Source organism: Eschscholzia californica, unplaced genomic scaffold (genome assembly GCF_041429995.1).
Source record: "Eschscholzia californica isolate CP2 unplaced genomic scaffold, dmEscCali1.0.p SCAF_4, whole genome shotgun sequence".
Classification (NCBI taxonomy): Eukaryota; Viridiplantae; Streptophyta; class Magnoliopsida; order Ranunculales; family Papaveraceae; genus Eschscholzia; species Eschscholzia californica.
The window spans coordinates 56,253,170-56,274,138 of NW_028238461.1; the positions used below are offsets into that span (position 1 = coordinate 56,253,170).

At 34.5% G+C, this 20,969-nt stretch overlaps 2 protein-coding genes across 2 annotated transcripts; one reads left to right on the plus strand and one right to left on the minus strand.

The window, feature by feature from the left end:
- Nucleotides 1–1,397: 1,397 nt before the first annotated feature.
- Nucleotides 1,398–5,011, minus strand: LOC147546583 (transcription factor MYB1-like). Its single transcript, XM_086673851.1, has 2 exons — nucleotides 4,450–5,011; nucleotides 1,398–2,570 (listed from the first exon to the last, which is right to left on the minus strand). The coding sequence occupies exons 1-2, from the start codon at nucleotides 4,871–4,873 to the stop codon at nucleotides 1,723–1,725; spliced, it is 1,272 nt and encodes a 423-aa protein (XP_086529977.1). The 5' UTR covers nucleotides 4,874–5,011; the 3' UTR covers nucleotides 1,398–1,722.
- Nucleotides 5,012–15,957: 10,946 nt separating this feature from the next.
- On the plus strand, nucleotides 15,958–20,035 carry LAC7 (laccase 7). Its single transcript, XM_086673852.1, has 6 exons — nucleotides 15,958–16,147; nucleotides 17,129–17,280; nucleotides 17,634–17,878; nucleotides 18,234–18,362; nucleotides 18,445–19,407; nucleotides 19,625–20,035. The coding sequence occupies exons 1-6, from the start codon at nucleotides 16,058–16,060 to the stop codon at nucleotides 19,753–19,755; spliced, it is 1,710 nt and encodes a 569-aa protein (XP_086529978.1). The 5' UTR covers nucleotides 15,958–16,057; the 3' UTR covers nucleotides 19,756–20,035.
- The last annotated feature ends 934 nt before the right edge of the window (nucleotides 20,036–20,969 follow it).

Here is a 20,969-nt window from a genome sequence, read left to right on the forward strand (position 1 = left end):
CTCCAGCGAAAGTCGTCGGTCGGCGACCTTCAAACATAAAAAAAATGTTTTTTTATTTTCTCTCTCCTATCTCTCTCTCTCTCTTTTTTCTTTTCTCTCTCTCTTTGGAACAGATCTAGAGAGAGAGAGGGTTTGTTCTCACGAACAAACCTTGAATGGTCTGTTCGTGAGAACATATCTGGTTTGTACCATTCGTCGGAGAAGATGATGAGATGGCGTGAAGATGAGGTGGTAGAGAGAGGTGATGAGATGGAGAAGCCTCTTAGCAATAAAAAGAAACATAAAAGTCAATTTTTATTTGACTAGTTTTAAGAAACGTCTTTATTCTCCGGAAATTTTTCTTTATTATCCAAAGTCGCGGCCAATAAGTATAGCAAAGGTGCTAAGAATTCCAATAAACAAGAAGTGTTGTATGTTTCTTTTAGGACCCGTATTATCTCGAGTTAGAACGTAATTTCATTGATGTTGATACAACAAATTTAATAGATGGTACAATATTCTCACGGTACAAATAAGTCTAGTAAATTAGAAATAAGTTGTTCAACAAAAAAAAAAAAAAAAAAAATTAGAAATAAGTTGAGAGTAAAGAGGAGTACGTCACTAACTCCATCTTCCAACCATAACCACAACATAGCGAATGATGTGGATATATAGTTCCTAATGCGAGTGGACCATACATCCCAAAGTATTTGATACTCGTTCATTTGCATAAGTTGGCCAATGACATATTGTAGCAAACTTGACAGTGATATTATTTCTTCTCTTAGTATTTTCATATTATGATTTCAAAACATGCTCCTCCCAAGTACACAACCACTTCCTTTAAATATACACTTCTTACAAATTGTCACTCATGTGGGGTGGTGACTTTTTAGTCTTTTTTTTTTTGTTTGGATTTAGAAACACCCATTCAGGCTTAAAAGTTTAAACGAAGTATCTATATCATGGCTCCACAAACTAATTATTAGTGATATTTTAGATAATGAACACTCCCCCCCCCCCCCCCCCCCACTTCGATGCATCGACTGATTAAAGGAGGTAACCAATTTCTAAGTTTCTCGCATTAATGTGATATGGACCCAAAATATGCTTTTGAGAGCCAGTGGGGCACGAGAAGAAGACTATACTCATCATCTATGGATTAATTAGGCGTGCAAACACAATCATAACAAACCATGAACATGCCTCTATCATGAAAAGCGAAAAAAAGGAAGTTTGTTCGGAGATATTTTCATAGTAAAATAGACGTCATATCAACCATTTGTTTCCATCTATCTAAAGACCAATATTTGTATTCACTTTCTTTACGTATCCTATCTCGAAATGACTACTTCAAATGTCAACAAGTATAGTCAATTCTTCGAAAATCTTAATGAATTAAAATAACCAGTTAACTATTTGAAGAAGAAAGCGATTGATATCCTTCCTATTAATGTTTCAGAAAAGCATTCTGAATAATGAAAACTGGTCTCTCAATTTGAATATTCACATACCTTGATAATTTAACACATTTATATAATGATTTAATTTAAATTACCTTTTGGTTTTAACTATTTAAGCTTTAATATAAATGAAGCCGGTACCTGATTTCCCGCCAGTCGGAATTACAGTTATACTTGTCAGTCTTCTTTTGTACTTCTCAAGCATGAACTTCACAGCCTTTGCAGGAATAAACAACATGGAGATCTTCGCATCTCATTCTCGTCCAATTCAGAAATGGTTTTAACTTTTAGCTGGTAATGCAGTTGATAGCACTTCAGTCATCATGCTTGTCAATTTGTTCCTGCTCTCTTCTTCATGTTGCTCGATTGGGACCTGAGGTCCTTGAGATATAGCTAGAACAGATGTATCATCCAATATTTGGTCTACTCCACTTCTAATCCAAGCCATATTGCTTATATTCGTAGCTAACGATGCCAAATCATGAGCGGTGAAGGATGGTGGCTCTATAAACTCAATAAACTCAGGCCCGAGTAGAGAACTTCGGTGTTCCCCTCTTTGAGCAGAAGAGCAGCAGCCATGGCCACATTTAGAAGGAACCAAAGGATCACCGCAAACAGTTTCTAGTAATTCGCAGATCCCAACATCTGGTTTTGAGGCTTGGATCAAAGGCCCTGGTCGAGCTACTACCCTTGAAAATGGAGATTCCGTTGTAAGACCGTCTGGAGAACTATAAGCATTAAATGCACTAACACGGGCCACTGGACGGAAAAGAGTAGGTGGCTCTTGTGGTTCATAAAGTTCCTCTATACCATGAGTTGGTTCTTCATACTGAATCGAGATGTTTTCTTGAGAATTAACATCTTTTCCGTCCACAGATTTGCAAGAGTTAGCGTCCCCACATGAGAGAGTTTCTTCAGATGATGCTTTATTTTGGTCCGTGCTTATGTATTCCAACATTTCCCCAGGAGGGGCATTAAACCGACCAAACTCAATGCACCTTCGCCTCAGAGTGGAGTTCCAATGATTTTTTATTGCATTATCTGTTCTCCCTTGGAGCAGTCTCGCAATTGATGCCCATTTGTTGCCATGGATAGCATGTGCAGCAACAATAATCCTATCCTCTTCATCTGCAACAAATTTTGTCGTCAGTATCTTTCTCTTCAAAGACAACATTATATTCTCTCTACCAGTTATTTATATGTAATGTATGGCTAAAGAAGTGCAGAAAGTATGGCCAATCAGGAAGACATGAAGAAATAGAATGAATGGTTAATGTAAATTACAAAAACATGAACAAACAGATAATATCGCGCCCTAAGATCTTAAAGAGATTACGATCACATAAGCGCAAGATGGTTTTCTTCTCACTGTGTTACAGATTTTCTAGTCAGGCAAAGACATGACAAAATATTAAAATGGGTATGTACACAAAAGGAAATAAAATGTGAAGTTGTGTTGAGCTATAGGAACACCAATGCAGAGATCCAGAAACGAAATACTGAAAGAACGGAACAGGAGAAGGCAAAGCCAAGATAGATAGAGAACCCCAGCTCTAAGTGGTCGTAGGCCATATAAGCATTGATGCAACTGTTAATAAGTTCAATGTTTAGTCAAATAATTAACCCCTATGAGTACCTCCATGTAACTTCGGACCGCATCATCTCCGAAGAGTAAACAATATTTTGTGGAAAAGTAATAGAACTTGCGTATTTACTTGCCTTAGCTCTAAGAAATACAAATCGGGTCCTGACATACTTGTGCCTTGTATAACTCGTGTACTTCCAGATTCTATGACTTAGTTACATCGAGTGATATAGTATTTTTGTGATTTTAGTCAGTGACGTGATATCTTGTTCTGAACAGTATGCTCAATAGAGATCTGAAGCTATAAAACTTTCAAGAAACAATCGTAAGGTACAAAATGGTAGGCACTAGAGAAGTGTGAGCAGTAGATTTTACACGAAGCTAGGTTCACTTTGTGGGTGAATATGTCATCACTTCTAGGTACTTACTCAAAACACAAAAATCAAATAAACGTGACACATAAGAACCTCAAACAGATCCTCGGACACTGAGTTATTATCATAATCTAGCAAGGAGAGTAAGGTTAGGGTCAATTTATGATAGTCTCAGAAAAAGTGAGACTTAAAAAAATAAAAATAAAGGCTAGGTCATCCAAGAATTTGTGAAAGGATATCATGACAATACGACAAGTAGGGTACATAATATCCGTGAGAGATCATAATTTTCCATTTAAAAGCAATCTTTGTTACTAATCATTACAAAGTTTTCCTCAGCCAATGGCAAAAGTTTTCTATCGATCATAACTAATAGATTTCCGATGAAACATTGAAGAAGACAACCGTTTGAACATCATCAGAGAAGTAAGCCCATTCATTACAAACTATGAAAATGTCCACCACTCTTTTCTTGTCAATGACAGACCTTTGTTGCAACAATTGGGTTTAAAAGATAAAGATTAAACTTATGTCTTCAGATACAAAATTCAAATACCTACAATGAAATTAACCCATCTTTCTATCAATCTCCGGGTACCCATTTCATCAACTATTTGAATTGTTTAAACACAATGCCATCCTTGAAATGAAAATTCACTAGATGAATAACTAAGGGGATAAGTTGATTAGGTTAAGATAGAAAAGATGTGATTTTTAAGCAGTTATGAAATGAAACAAACAGGTTAATTAAGAAATCAAGCGTCACAAGCCCTAATAATTCAAATGGGCAAATGATCAAAGCATCATCAATTGGGAACTAAAAAAAGAACCCAAACAAGAAGAAAGAATTGATCTTTCAAATGTCAAAAATGGGTTTCAGGAGGACAATAAAAACCTAACTACCCTATTATCAGCAACAATGAAATTATTCCCTAAACCCTAAACCAGAAAAACAGGTAAAAGGACACAAGTATATATAAATATATATATTTGGGGAAGAAAAAGAATGAGAAAAGAAGATAAATTGGGTGAATTTAGCAGTACCAACCAGTAAAGGGTTTGCGTTTGACACAAGGATCGAGTTGATTACACCAACGAAGACGACAAGATTTACCAGAACGACCAGGGATTCCACGAGCTATTAAACTCCAATTCCTCGCTCCGAACTTACTCACTAACCTACTTAATATCGCATCTTCTTCTGGAGACCATGGACCTTTCACTCTATCATCACCACCACCATTTCCTACTCTGCTTCTTCCTCCTCCGCCTCCTCCTGAACCACCACCGCCACCACCTGTGCTCCCACTGACGCCAACAACTCCTCCATCTACTACTACTACTCCTCCTCCGGTTACATTTCCTTCGTCGACTCCAGCAGCATCGGCAGCACCGCCATCAGCAGATTCATCAGCGGCGGCACCGCCATCAGGAGCGGCGATCGATTCATCTTTCAACTTCGTTTCACTCATCTTTCTTTCTCTCTCTCTCTCTATGTGCCCAACGGAAAGTACCAACCAACCGCAAGTTGTTGTTGGAAGACACCTAAGACTATTTTTTTTAATTCCTTTTACAAACAAGTAGTAGTAGAATTCACCTTGACTCTCTCCTCTTTCACTTTTAAACTCTCCCTCTCTCTCTCTATATATGTCTCTCTCTCTGCTTCTATAAAAAGACTTAAATACCCTTGCATATTGTTTTTTTTTTTTTTTTTTTTTGAGAATTCGACTACTATCTACGTTATTCGTTACAAGACATAGATGCATCATGAAGATGTAATAAACTCGACAACCGCCTAATTTAAACCACGAATGGAAGAGGCCTCAACAACAAAGAGGCCTAAAGATCGACAAAGTGTTACATTATTTTTACTTTATTAATAGCCTAAATTATATGAGATAAATCTTGATGACAAAGGGCTTAAGAAGAGTGTCCAACCGCTACACCAAATGGCGGTGGGCCTTGCATATTGTTATTGAAGTGTTTGAAAGGAAAGGGTGAAAAGGGAAGTTTGGTATCACCCATTTGTTATTGTGAGCCACACGTGCTTGTTCAGCAAAAGTACCCACCTAATTGGCCCATTAAGTTGTCTAGTTTGGGAAAACTATATAGGCGCTGTATGAATCAACAAACACCTACCCTCCCTCGCTACCAAAAATAATTCTAGTGATGTGGCCTGGTTTTAATTGAGTTTTAAATAATTTCAAAAAAATGAAAATTTGAGTCTTAAATAAATAAATTAGTTTATAAAGTAGTTGTGTTTACTTCAACATCAGTTTCTCATTTTGTTTGGGACAACAATTAGCCAAATGGCACTAATTTATATTAGTACGCCCATTATGCACACCTATTTACCAAGAAGAACATAAGTGTTGGGCTTCGACTGATTGGCACATTATCTCAATGTAGTGACGTGGTTAAATTCAACTCAGCCTGCGCCAGATTTTTTTTTTTTTTTCTTTTGTACAAGATTTACTGGGCAAGGCAACCTGTCGGGCATCTAGGCGGGCAGGGCCCTAAACGGCTCCAACGAGACCAAATCTCAACTCAGCCTCGGACCGTTTTTAGTTACATCAGGTCTGGGTCATCATATATAGAGAGAGTGATAATGGCAGAAGAAAATAGCTATAACTATTATGAACCACGCAATAGGTTTTATTTATTTATTTATTTTGTTTTGGTATGTATAAGACTGCCTATAATATTCTCATATTTTGGCATGGTGTTTCTATCTCGGGGGTTGGAGCAGTTGCAACTCGGGGTCCCCTGATTCTGAGTAACTATCTTTAATGGGCCGCACCATTATATCATGAATACCCATAAATGCATCGCTATAGTTCCTGCCAACACTTGTATCCACTAGCTTCCTGCATGTATAACCCCAAATTTCTTTCAAAGTGGAATTCCCTTCCAGGGAGATGCTATAATTAAAGGGAAGTTTACTTAAGCTTTGACATGCTAACTTACTTTTACTCAGGGCCGGTCCTGACTTTTTGGTGGCCCGAAGCGAGATCTGAAAAGTGTGGCCCCTATACTATACGGAAATCATAGTTATATGAGAAAAAAAAATAATAAGTACTTACATATTTTCATCATATTTATATCAGAAAAAAAGTGGCCCGAAACTAATAATTCTTGTCGAACCTTTTTGTACTAGAAAGTCTCTTATATATTGATCAATGACGTCCCAGTGTCCCGGATCAAAGATATTATTAGGTCAGTGTGCCTCACTTATAAGACCCTCATTTGTATTGTCATTTAAGAGATGAGTTGTTTTATCTCTCTCAATATTATCTACACTATCTCATTCATATTGTCGTTTGTGGTACCGTCTTCCACACTTTCATCGTTTGTGTCGTTATTATGTCTAATAAATCTACCGAGAGCACCGATTCGAGATTGAACTAGTTCTTCTTCTCTTCTCTTCTTTTTTATCTTTTCAGACCTGCATACATCCTTTCGAACTTTGTTAGGAGGTATAACTAAATCTCCAACTATCTCTAAAAATCAATTAAAAAAATCTAATCACATGATAATTGCAAGAATAATAAGAAATAGTCAATATGTGAATCGATTAGAAAAGTTAACTAGGTTTTGGTAAAAAAAAATTGTAACACTATTGATTAGAAATCTAAGAGACTAAAACTAAGAGATACCATATTAGAGAAATTTAATAATACTAATGATGAAGAAATCTATGATAATAATAAAATCAATAATAGACTTATAGTTTTATAGATTAGTTAGATGATTAAAAAAAGAGAAATAGTTAAGCAACCTTATTATACAATAATAAAATGGTAAAAATCAATAATGGGTTAGCTATTTAGTCAGAGGCTATTTAGTTAGAGGATGGGAGTAAAAATTACCTTGATGATTTAATACAAAACTCCAAAATTCAAATTAGTGGTGGTATGGTGTTATGTGGTTGCCTTGTTATTGTGTAAAATTTGAAAATAAATTCCAAGGTGATGACTTGTGGATTGGGGTGGGGGTGGAGTGGAGTCACTTGACTGGTGAAACTTGAAGTGGACGGTGGTGAGTTGTTTCAATTTAGGGGTTTTGTTAATCTCGGAGAAATTAGAAGAGAGGGAAAAAGGTTTGGGGTTTGGGCAGTCCAGGGATAAGGGTTTAATTGTTCAAAATTATAGAAGATATGGGTTGGAGTTTGTTTTAAACAGGTGGGCTGGATTTATGTTTTAAAATGTGGCCTATTAATTGTGCTTAAACATTTTTGGGGGCCCTCAAACTCTATTTAAGATCTGGGGGGCTTTTATAAATTTTTAGTGAAATGTGGCCCCTTTTATATGTGGCCCAAAGCGAGGCTTTGCCTGCTTTGGGCTCAGGGCCGGCCCTGCTTTTACTGAACAATGATGCTTTTTTCTTCAAATTTGACTATAATTTAGACCGTTCTTTTACCTGAATGAATCTGTGTGTTAATTTTGAAGTACAAAAATTCTTGTGAATATAATATTTTCTTCCCACCAAACCCCCCAAGGCCCACCACATTCATCCTAATCACCCATTAGGAAGCTAAGTTAAAGAGAGAGTAGTGGCGAGACTAGATTTTTTTTTTTATGAAAACACTTTTTTTATTATAAAAATCAATATATCTATATAATAAAACAGAAGAGAAAACGATGACTGGGACAAACATCCTTTTTTAATAAGGGATATTGTCTAGAAGCCCTTCTCAAAATTTAAAATATAGTCCTTCGTAGAAATAAAGTTACCTATTTAAAAAACTAAAATCGTTTCCTTCTTAGAAATAAAATAACTAATTTAAGAAAAAAAAAAAGAAAATGAATTTCAAGAGTTAAAAAAAAAAATTGAAATCTCTCTCTCTCTCTCAATAAAATAATAACTAATTTAAGAGAAAATAAACAAAAATATAATACAAAAAAATAATAACTAATAAAAGTCTCTCTCTCTCAATAAAATAATAACTAATTAAAATCTCTTTCTCAAGTGCCCTAGTGTCACGGCCTTTTTGTCACGTTAGGTCGACCCGGCATATTATGCTCAAAGACACGGGTCGATAGTGCGGAATATCAAATCCTAACGTACCGTACGGCGCTATGCATTCCCTCCTAACACATAGCCAGCCTTCCCGAACATATTCGGAGCATCTCGACTATCAAGTCATCTTGGTTCCCAACCAATAATGCGGCCTGACACCAACGTGTCCCAACCTACGAGCATAGCTCGAGCCGTCCCGTATAACGCTTCCTTGAGTCATAGACTCTCACCCACTATAAAGGATACCAACATATGTGCGGAGCACACCAAGCCGCATATGCGGATCTTGCCATCTAGTCTCAAGCATCCGGCACCTTATCATCTCGGCTTACCATCCGGACATTGGGCATAGGAGCATCCATCTCTAATAAGCTACCTCATGCCCAACATAGCACATCAAGGCTTGGCCCCTTGAATAGCTCAATCCTCCTTATGGAATATGCTAGCACGACGCACGCCTCGCCATGGCATGAGAACATGCAACACCTTTTCCAAAGGAACCCGCAGTAACCTATCTCCAGGTACTGTCCCGAGCCATTTCCTATGACAAGGGAACCCGTGCAATATGCTTCTCTCGCATACGCTAGGCCGGCCTCATGGGTTGCGCCACGAGGATGCTCACTTTCGTGCATACCATGCTAAGGATGGGCGAGCTCCCATCCACGAGGTCTTGGCATATGCTGGATGCATATGAGGAAGGGAGACCACCCCCTCCTAAGGTGCAAACTTCTTGTTTTGCCTATTTCCACAAGGAAACATCAATCCTTTTAACCAGGCATACTCTCGTCCAAATGACCCTTCGTATCCTTGACAAAGTCTTGAATGCCACGGGCGTCCCGTGCATGGCCTAAGGAAGCTTGCTTGGCACTCTTGCCCTATCTCGACCTCGTATTCGGCCCTACGGCCTATATGCTCGTACGTGCTCCTAGCACTCGTCACGTCATATGCATGCTCAACAATATGCACGTGACACTAGGGCACGGGATATACCCTAGTTACATATAAATCAAACAATATTTATCTATTCATCATGTTGTAATTAACTATATCCAGTGGCTTCTAAATTGACTCAATAGAAACAAATTTAGTCCTACAAAATAGTTTTCTATATTTGGAAAGCAATCAAACTAACATATCTTTTTTAGTCTTATTTGAATTATTCTAAGTGTTGATAAAAAAAGTTAATCCCTATTAATATTCAAGTACTTTAGTCAGTGTTGTTCAAAAAGATCAAAAGATGTTAAATTTTACGGCAGCGAATTGGAGAATAACATTTTGTGTCAGGATAATCTAAGTTTTGGGTGGAAAAATCTTACATGAACTCTACCACTTTCTTTCTCCATCTTGCCATTGTCCCGACAAAATAATGAAGGGGTCATTTCTTGGTAACCCGCGTGGAGAATTTTAAGATTTCAAGTGAAACCACTACTTCCACCACAACAATTAGAAGAGAAAAAGTGAGAGATATATTCAGTAACCTCGATCGTTTTAAGGTTCACATGAGACCCTTCCCTTCGTCTGAGACAAAGAACGGTTTCAACGAAGAAAATTCTATCTTCGCCAAAACAGTGAGCGAGTGAGAGAGATAAAGAGAGAAATAGTGGTGATCAACGGAGAGAAATGCTGAGTATGCAGATTTATGTAAATATATTTTACGAGCGTAATTAGATTTTTATTTTTATTTCGAATAATTCTCAGAAAAATTTTAACAATAGTGCTAGGAACACTTGAATTTGAAAAATTAGTGTTTGGAACATCAGAAGTTAAATAAAAATAGTGTTTGAAGCATCTCACTTTTTTTGACTAACAGACTGAGTTAACTAATGTTAATTGTTGTTTAACGCCGTTACATTTCAGATGATCAAGTCAAAGTTTGTCGAAGTCTCAAACTCAAAAAGAAAACTTATTCATGTCCCAAAGCCATTACTCTGTATTTATGCCTTCCCCTTCCCAAAATAACTTTTTAAAAAATCAATAGTCACAAATCAAATAATGTAAGAAGAATAAAAAATCAACAGTCAGAAACCAAATAATTTAAGAAGAAAAAAAAAATCAATAATCAAAAAGCGTAAAGAGAATTCCTTGGTAATGGGTGCTCCATTACCTGAAATCGAACCGGAATTATTTATGCCGGTTCTGGAACCTCATTTTCACACTCGATGATGATTTTATGCCTGACGGGTATTATCCGATTAGAACTTATAAGATTTCAATACAAATTTGATATACCCGACACGGATCCGATGGGTACTCAATACTCGACTCTAATATGTGATTAATCGATGTTTTTGCTTAGTATAAGGTCTAAATTACTTGTTATATTATAATTATATACTAATTGATAATCAGTACAATATTCTTAATTGAAAATGAAAGTAATTCAATAATAAATTTTATAGCAACTTTCAAACATTTAATAATAAAATTTGTTTTAATTTTTATAATTCGATCACCTGTATATCTCCTTAAGTGAAGTATAACCTTCCTAATTAATAAAACAAATGATTTGATAACAAGTTTTAAAGAGGACCAATAAATACCCGATACCAGATGAGTACCCACATTTTTTATAGGTTCCGGTTCTGGATCCTTATATAAAGGAACCGAAATCGCTAGAAACCGAAATCGCTAGAAACCGAAAACGTGACTTTTAATAGGTATCGCTTCTGGATAGTGAGATACCCGAACCGAAACTAACCTGTTGACTGCCCTACATGATATGTTAAACTCGAAACATCCAAATACTCAATCATATGGATAAATCACAACTTTGAGTGTAACAATAGCAAACTCTGAAAGACCACTTACTTTCTTTGTTTTTTTTGTTGCAAGGAAAGAGCATTTACTTTGTGAGTTGGTCAAACAAATGAACAATTAAACCTAGGAATAAGATAGTATATGTATTTTTTGGACAAATTAAACCTAATTTTCAAAGTCAACCATTTATGTTTAAACAACTTTAGGACTAATATTGTAAATCCACTTTTTAATTGTTGCGGGAAACACAAGTATTAGCCATATACTCCATAATAAACAACTAATTTTTAGCCAACAAACCTACTTGTATTTGGGTCATTGACTTAATCAAGACGTGTAGTTTCATTAACCAACTAATGTTGTCAAAAGTATTCAATTATATAAAACGACAAAGGCTAAATGAAGTTGTATAATTGCTCCGCAAAACTATTTACTAAATACAACTTCTTTTTTTATTAAATTGTTAAACACCCCGAAGTTCTTTCGTTGGTGTTATCTAGCAAATATTTTGTTGAATCTTGAATTACAAAAAATAACTCTACGAACCTATTTACTAGACACAACATTTTTTTGTTAAATTACTAAATAAAACCAATATCTGTTTTATTGGCGTTATCCAACAAATATGATATTGAGAATCTTAAAAAAATAAAATAAAAAACATTATTCCAAATTAACCTGAAAAATAATAATTATAAAATAAATTTCTTTTTAAAAATGATTACTAATTTGACTCTAACACAATTTATTTTAGAATTTCATTTTGAAAGAGATTGCTAATTTGACTCTAAAACAATCATTTTTTTTATATATCCTTAACATTGCCCAAATTTTTTTATAGAAAAATCATTGAAGAAACTCGTTAGATTACAAACAAATGTGTCGAAGGTAGCTTATGTCTCTCTTTTACTCTTAAAAAACATACATTCTCTTTACATACTATTTACACACAAAAAAAATTATATTTTGAATCATTAATTTATTAATGGAATTAGTTAGATAAACACATAATTAATTATCTACATACAAAGTAGCCTTCGAATAGTGTAATCTCTCGTGAACTAAATATAAGTTATCCACCGCTTATTGGAGGTATCTCATTATACTAAAAATTCTTGCATTTGCTATATCTGATAAGGGAAAAGTCTTTGTCAAGGTGATTTTGAAAGAAGATATTTCAATTCCACGACTATATACAGGTTGGAATCGCTATTGTCAATCTTGTGCATTCGAATTGGTCTATTGGATTTTACGTCGAATTACAGCATAAGATGCTTTCATTGGAATATAACTGTTTTTTAGTTATTTTGTTAATATTTGGTTAATTTTTTTAGCTCAATATTTGATTGAATTTCATTTATGAACAATTAATTGTGGTAATCTTGTCTAAAAGAAAAAATTGAACTCCAAGATTTTTTAAGTGGAAAATTCGGTTATATTTAGTTTTTTCTTTGTTTTCGGAGTTGGTTTAGCAATTTAGACAATAATTTTAATTAGTTTTATTTAGTTATTTTTGTTCAGTATTTTTTTTTAGTAAAACAGAATGGTGTATAGCATAGAGGAGAAGTTCGGTTACATTGTCTTGATTTTTGTTTTTGGTGTTGGTTAGCAATTTAAGACACTGTTGTAATGAGTTATATTTAATTATTTTTCGTTCAACAGTTGTCTTTAGTAAAACTAGAGTTACGTATAGTATCGTATAGTAGCATCCTTATAAAACCCATATGACAACTAATTTATATATATATATATATATATATATACATTTAAATATTTACGTACTCGGTCCTAATTAATTTAATAGAACAAAAATAACGCATAAAATATTGATAAAGCAATGAGGTCCCAAATTGAAAATATGAAGAGATTGAAAATCATGCCCGTGCTAAATCGCTAATTTTACTATTTTCAAAATTTGAAGATGTGTTCTTGTTACCTTAAACCTTAAGAGTCCTCAAACCGCGTTTGTATCTTTAACCTAATATCAACTTAATGAGTTTTGCTCCTCAAATTAGTCCGTCGCTCAAGAAACTTCATTAGTAGTATGACAAGGCAAAGGCGTCAACCCCTTTCTATTTAGTCTATCTGGCCAAGTCATTGATTACATGACATAAATGAAATCTTAATACGTAGTATAATTTTAGCTCTATCTAAAAGTGTAAATCAATTTTATATCCTATAGACCCAAGAATCAACATCCCCTAATCTACCTACTTTGTTTTACAAATGATATTTGTATTTTTTGGCTTTTTACATAACTCTAAGAGTCTTCATATATACATCATAATTCATAAATATATAATTTTTAGAAATATCATAAATTGAATAGGTCTTATAATTGTCATCTTCAATGATATCTTCGCTCTTGTAGTCCATAAAGATGGAGCCTAAAGTTCATTTGTTCGTAGTTTCTTTATTTAACTCAATTTTGACGAATCATGGGAATCTAACTTGGATACTCTGTCCAATCATGACACTAAGATGGCAAGATGCCAGAGGCAAACCTTATTTATATGCGAGGCTCTGGTTCCACGCACCTGATGACACCTATAACTAAACCGGTATTTATTAATATACTGTAGTTTAGAAGTCAAAGGTATTACTCCTATTATGATTTATAGAGAAAATCTTCGAAAATTAATTAACTAACACAAATGAGTTTAATTTTGTCAAATTTCAGTCCTAGTTTTGAAGTTTCACTTGGCCAGAAAGGTTATTAGATTTATACTACTTGCATTTTTTATTGACGACACTGGATAGAGATCCCTGGTCGAGAATGAGTCAATAACCACTAGCTTATATAGAACCTAATAATTAGTAATGGCTAAGATATACTAATTGTTAGTATTATTGTTTGATCATCATTTTATAATTGGAATTAGTAGTGTTTTTGTATTTAAATCATTTTGACTATATTTTGCTGATTATGAGTTTTAATTTAATGTTGGTTTCACTTCACCCTAGTTCGATTTAGTTTGACTGTATTGAAGTTCATGACAAATTCCAATCTTTTCGTAAATTCTAATGTTGTCTTCTGTTTAACTAAGCTAAACAGCTGTAAGGCGGCTATTTTAATTAATTATAAGTCAATGCTAATGATCAATTGATGACAATCGCAGGTTGAGATTTGGTAAAACGAAAGAATAACAAGAAAGTATTGACCAGATTAATAAAGTTTTCCCATTCAAGTTAAACAATTAGGTTTTGAAGATTGAAGTCTACCGTCTACCTCTAAATTTCTAATTAAGTTTATTTTGTGTTATCTCTAAGAAAAGTCATACATAGAAAATTTCCATCCCATTCAACTTATGTCCTTCTAGAGGAAAATTAATATAGTAAAATAAGCTAGCTAAGAGAAGATGGAAGTGAGTAATTAATCATCATTTGTTTTAATAAGATGGTTTATTAAATCTCTCAAGATTATGATGCCCAAGAAATAATTTATTTCTTCTAATTGAACTAAATATTGTCCTAAAACATGGAATTGGTCTAAAATAAAAAGAAACAACAACACAATCATATTTAGGATATATGCATGCCGTGTCCTTAAAATCTTTGCACAAATAATTATTTATTTTTGTGTGTTACATGGATTCATGTAGGCAAATTAACACGTTTAATTCTGTACAATAGCTAATATGATGGGAGAAAAAAATGTTTAAGTAGAATTGCAAGTTGGCCTCGCCCTTTTAACAAGCAACCTTTATAAATTAATTAGAAGGTCATGGCGACTGTACTGATTAAATAATATGTTCTATCACAATTACTATTCTGGAATTGAATCAGTTACGACTTAATATCTAAATGTAATACAGTATATACATATATGACTATATTAGGGAGTCTTAATTCATATTTTATTAAGTGGCAAAATAATTTTATAAATTAGATTTACACAAAATATTCAAATATTAATAAACAAATAGCTACTAGTTCAATATTTACTTTTAGGAGGAAAAATTTGAAAATATCTCTTCATGCTGTGGAATCTCCGAAATTTCAACTGATATTGCAAAAAACTATCACCATCCATTTATGAGTGGTCTTGGTCAAGTGTCTATCTTTGATGTTTGGGGCCATTAGATCCTAGAATGATCTCAATCTGCTTCAGTTGTTTTTTTCTATGGAAAAAGATGCTATGCCCGGCTGAATCCCGGCCGTTCTCTCTCTAAATCTATGCCTGACACATCAGCCGACCGAGATTCAGTCGGGAGATATGTCGGCCATAGCATCACGGCTGTTTTCTATTAGAATCTCTCACCCGAAGTATCTACTCAAGTAATTTATTGAATGTGGTTGTGGTCTTGAGATTTCGTTGCCCCACGTGGTCTTGAATCTGATCTCTAAATCCATATAGGGACGTATCATTTTTTTTTTGTTGAAATGGACATATCATGTTGAAGTGGAAACAACATATGAAAAAACTACTTTTGGCAAAAGACTGATGGCTACGATTTTCTGTCATAAGTTATGTTTTGACATAGCCACCTCGTCAATAATTTGGTAGAAAAGTTGAAAATGAAAAACGTAACAGTAGTACTAATGGTTTATTCTTATGATAACTTGGAGACTCAAAATTACCAATTCTAATTTGGATTTTCGTTACCTTTCTTCGCAACTTCATCAGTTAGATAACGAATTAATTAACCACCATGGAGAAAGAAAAATAAAAAGAGAAAAAGACATTGACCAAACTCTATCAGGCAAACATTAATAGGACTTTTTATAGTAAACCATATGGCTTACCATGTCTATATATATACTATATATATATTTGGGGAACAATCACTTCTAAACATAATTCTTCATCCCAACTCTCTCTCTCTCTCTCTCCCATCTCTTCTCTCATCTCTTCTGTTCTCTTCTATCTATTTATCGTCATGGCACGACTTATGTTCGTGATCATATCTAGTGTTCTTGCTCTATTTGCATCTATGGCTTCCGCCGATGTTGTTGAACACACTTTTCATGTAAACTTCTTTATACAACCTACCAATATGACTAGCTCTGGCTAGCTATTATGTCTCTAATTTCTTTATTCAACCATTACTTTTTATCTTATTAGGATTATTTTCAATTCCCCAAGCGCATGCGACAGACGCTTGATTTCCAAATCTCATGTTTGAAACCCTACTTTAGTTAGGTGGTAACATATGTGTCTCTTGCTTGGGATGAGACTATAGTCTTAATCATATTGTAGCGGATTTTCTTTTTAAGTTTCATGCCTTTAATTTGCATGGGTGCATAAAGTTTGTTGTTTGAACTCGAGCATGATTATAAGTCATTTTTTATATAAAAAAAAAGGATTACAAAATAAAATCTTACTCTTCTTGATATTAAGTGTCACTTGTAAAAAGTAAAATCAAATGGGTAAGTTTGTTAATGTGAAGTGCAACCATCTTGGTTGCATCAATTAATGAAAATAGTCTTTTCAAAAAGAAAATGAAATGGGTGATGAATCTAGCTAGGTCGTATTCTGAGTTATTTTACACGGGTCTTCTCGTTGTTCGATTTTATTGATAGAATAGTTTAGCGTTAGCATGTTAAGATGTATATTTGAATTTATTTTCAATATTCAATTTCATCAACTAAAATTTTACATTTTTGTTATCTTTGGTAATGTTTTAGGTAAGTATGGTTAGTCTATAGCAAATTTTGAACTTTATATCTTTACTTGGGTTGAATTTGATTTCTTTGAAAGATTTAGAGATTAGGTAATTAAGTAGTTCTATTGTCTTCCTAAGTGGTATAGCCTTTCACTTCAGAAAGAACATCTCACCTACTGAAAATGACCACCATGTCCTCATTTACATTTCTTAAGTAGGTCTTTTGTATTTAACCTGATTTTTTAAATAGGTATTGGTACCTAGTCATTATATTTTAGTAAATATTTTCCTTAATGAGTAGTCTAGGCTAATATAAGATTGTAACATATAATTTGTGTTTTTCAGGTGGGTAACCAAACTATCAATCGACTCTGCCAATCACGCGTTATAACGACAGTTAATGGAAGCTTCCCTGGTCCAACATTACGAGTAAAAGAAGGTGATACACTCGTCGTTCATGTTCGTAACCGGTCACCATACAACGTCACAATCCATTGGTAAATTATTAGATATAGTTATAATTATTATTTGAAATATTTGTTATATATTTTGTTTTTTCTTTGTTGAAATGAAATATTTGTTATACTTAAAGATTATGAGTTTTATATCTATTTGAGACACACACCTTGCATGCATTTTCAAAAAATATATATATATGGATGCACATGAAAATATACATATATGCATAAAAAAAACGGTAGAATGCACACGGCTTTGTTTTAATGTAGGTGGTAACTTCATCGATTCAAATTTTCGATATATCATGTTACGACTATCAGTAGTTGTAAGAAATATGGATTGGTATGAAGAAAAATGATGTAACTAAATACCAAGGATGGTGGTGGTGCAGGCATGGCATATTTCAGTTGATGAGTGGGTGGGCAGATGGGCCAAGTTATGGAACCCAATGCCCTATTCTCCCAGGGAAGTCTTACACTTACAAATTCAACATCACAAAACAAGAAGGTACTCTTTGGTGGCACGCTCATGTCTCCTTTCTCCGTGCTACTGTTTACGGCGCCCTCGTTATCCGTCCACGAGCAGGTCGAAAATACCCCTTTCCTACACCTTATAGAGAGGTCCCTATTTTATTAGGTATTTTCATTCTACCCCTCTTTCTCTCATTTTTATTTATTTTTTTACATGTTTTTTTTTCTAATTTATAAGTATATATTATTTATTAATAGTTAGTTTAGATATAACTATCGATATTGGTAGACTTTTTTTATCAACAATATTTTTTAAACGTAATTTAATTAATTATCGGAAAAAGATTTAGTCCAAATCTTAGAGTTTAAGTAATATTACTCGCCCAACAAACACAGAGCGTGTTGGATTAGGTAAGTTGTTTTGTAATTTAGTTATGATTTCTTGTTTTATTCTTTTTAAACGTGTAACTAACGAAACGGAAAATAATCACTAGATGTATTTGTAATTGATCAAATGACAGGCGAATGGTGGAACGCTAATGTGATGGACGTAGAGAGCGAGAGTCTTGCAACTGGTGGTGCACCAAATATTTCCGATGCATATACAATCAATGGTCGTCTTGGTGATCAATTCCCGTGTTCTAGTAATCGTACGTAATACCAATTTTTACTAGAATTACCTAAACACTTGATAATTATCAACTAATCTTAATCAAATTGATATAATTTCAGGTATATTCAAGTTCAATGTGGTACAAGGGAAAACGTATCTCCTTCGAATAATAAATGCTGCATTGAATAACCAATTATTTTTCAAAATAGCCGATCATAATTTTACAGTTGTGGCAGTTGATGCGAGTTATACTGAACCTTATATTACTGATGTTATTGTGCTCTCTCCTGGCCAAACATCAGATGTCCTTATAACAACTAACCAGTCGATTGCCGACTATTACATGGCTGCTCATCCATATGTTAGTTCTCCAGCAATACAATTTGTCACAAATGCAACCACCGGAATCCTCCACTACCTTGGTGGAGCCACCAATTCAACATCACCTCCAAAACTCCCCCTCCTACCGGCTTTCAATGATACTCCTACTGCAAACAAATTTTATAGTAATCTTAGGGGACTCACGACCGGTCCGTTTTGGGTACCCGTTCCGCGGAAGGTTGATGAAAAAATATTTACAACTATTGGATTAGGGTTTAGTAATTGTGGTTCCAACTTAAACTGTACCAATAGTCCATTTGGTAATCAATTTCGGTTCACGGGTAACATGAACAATGTGTCATTCCAATTACCTTCTAAATTATCCATGTTAGAGGCATTCTTCAGTGGAGCTAAAGGGATTTATACTGAAGATTTTCCTACTCAACCACCATTGATTTTCGACTACACGAATACTAATTTAAGCTTCGGTTTAGCTTTCACCCCTCAAGGTACTCGTGTCAAGAAAGTACGGTTCAATTCGATAGTTCAGATTATATTCCAAAATACTGCACTTGTTGGTGTGGAAAGTCATCCCATGCATCTCCATGGATTCAATTTCCATGTTTTGGCTATGGGAAATGGAAATTATAATGCTACCTCTGATGAGAAAAAATTCAACTTTGTTAACCCACAAGAAAGAAACACCATCGCTGTGCCTGTCGGAGGCTGGGCTGTTATCAGATTCAGGGCGAACAATCCAGGTACTATATATTATCTAAACAACAATGCTACGTGGCCCGGCAAAGCATCTTCCTTATCTAAATTTGTTAAATTTAAACTTTTAATCCACTCAAAACTAATTAGAAATGAGAAGACATGAAAAAATGATAATAGCATAATTATTAAATTTCACACACCAACTTAAGTACTACTCCGCTAGCTATTTGGGTAATTCTAACAAAAATACGATGTTAACAGGTGTATGGTTATTGCATTGTCACTTGGATGTACATTTGCCGTGGGGTCTGGCAACTGCAATCGTCGTCGAAAATGGTCCTACTCCATCAACGAAGCTCCCTCCACCACCACGTGATCTTCCCCGTTGTTAACAAGTTCTTTTCCTTTCTATATTCACATTTGTTTCTCAAAATATTTTCAAATTGTAAAGCAAGGATTTGGGTAATATGATTTGATAAATTATAAGGTTAATGAATTTCTATATGTCATTTGGTTTAAAGAAGGTGAGGAATGTAAAATGCCCTCTCTCTTTTTCCTATTGAGGGAAATTAGAGTTTGAGTATAAAAGCTCTTTTAATTTGATTGTGAGTCTTATCAAGTGTAAAATAAAGTTATTCAGTATTTGAAATATTATTTTAAATTGTTTATAAACTACTTCTCTTGCTATTTATAAATATGAATAATGTTTTTCTCAAAAAAAAAAAAAATGAATAATGTTGGGCTTGGAAATTATAGTGGTGTCTATGGGGAGTTATAACTCAGCCCATTATGAAACGGGCATTTAATGACTTAATGACAGTTTGACCTACCGCGAGGCCCTATGTTACTTTGACTCTGCGCTCGAAGGCCCGGGACCTAGTCTCCAAAGACAAAAAAAAACACCTGCATTTCACTACAACCCCCTTTGCTTGGTAGAGATTGTGAAGGAATATGGTCGTTCTAGAATCTAGAGTTGGCTTTTAGCCTTCATTTCTTATGAGTTTGGGCCCTAAAATCCTAACCTCTACCCAAAGGTGCAGAGTGTACTAAAGCATATGACTAGACACAGACACAAAGATCCTATAGATCGAGAATTAAAGAATTGACTTAGTGTATATTTGTGTCTAGAGATATAGACAAAAATTGATACAAACATAATATATTAAAAGTTGATACCTGCTCCCACATGGAACCCTTCTGCGCGTTTCTTTTGCTTGTATTTTTTTTTTCGTAAGTAGATTTGTGGGTGATCATAAAGAAAGACCCCCTTTTCAACAAAAAAAAAAAAAAAAAAAAAAAAAAATAAAATAAAGAAAGACCCCCTTTTCAACAAAAAAAATAAAAAATAAAAAAAAATAAAGAAAGACCCCCTAGCTGCAGTTCTAAACTAATTAAACACATAATATAAGAACCTATATACCACTTTATTATATATTATATTCACACATCACTTTCATGCCAACTAAGTGGGATTTGAATGGAGGGGCAGTATTACTAGTTGAGGATAGGGGTGGGAATCGGGTGGGAATCGGGCGGGCTCGGTCGGGCTCGGGCTACCAAGCGCCGGGCTCGGGCGGATCGGGCTCGGATAAGCCGAGCCCGAGGT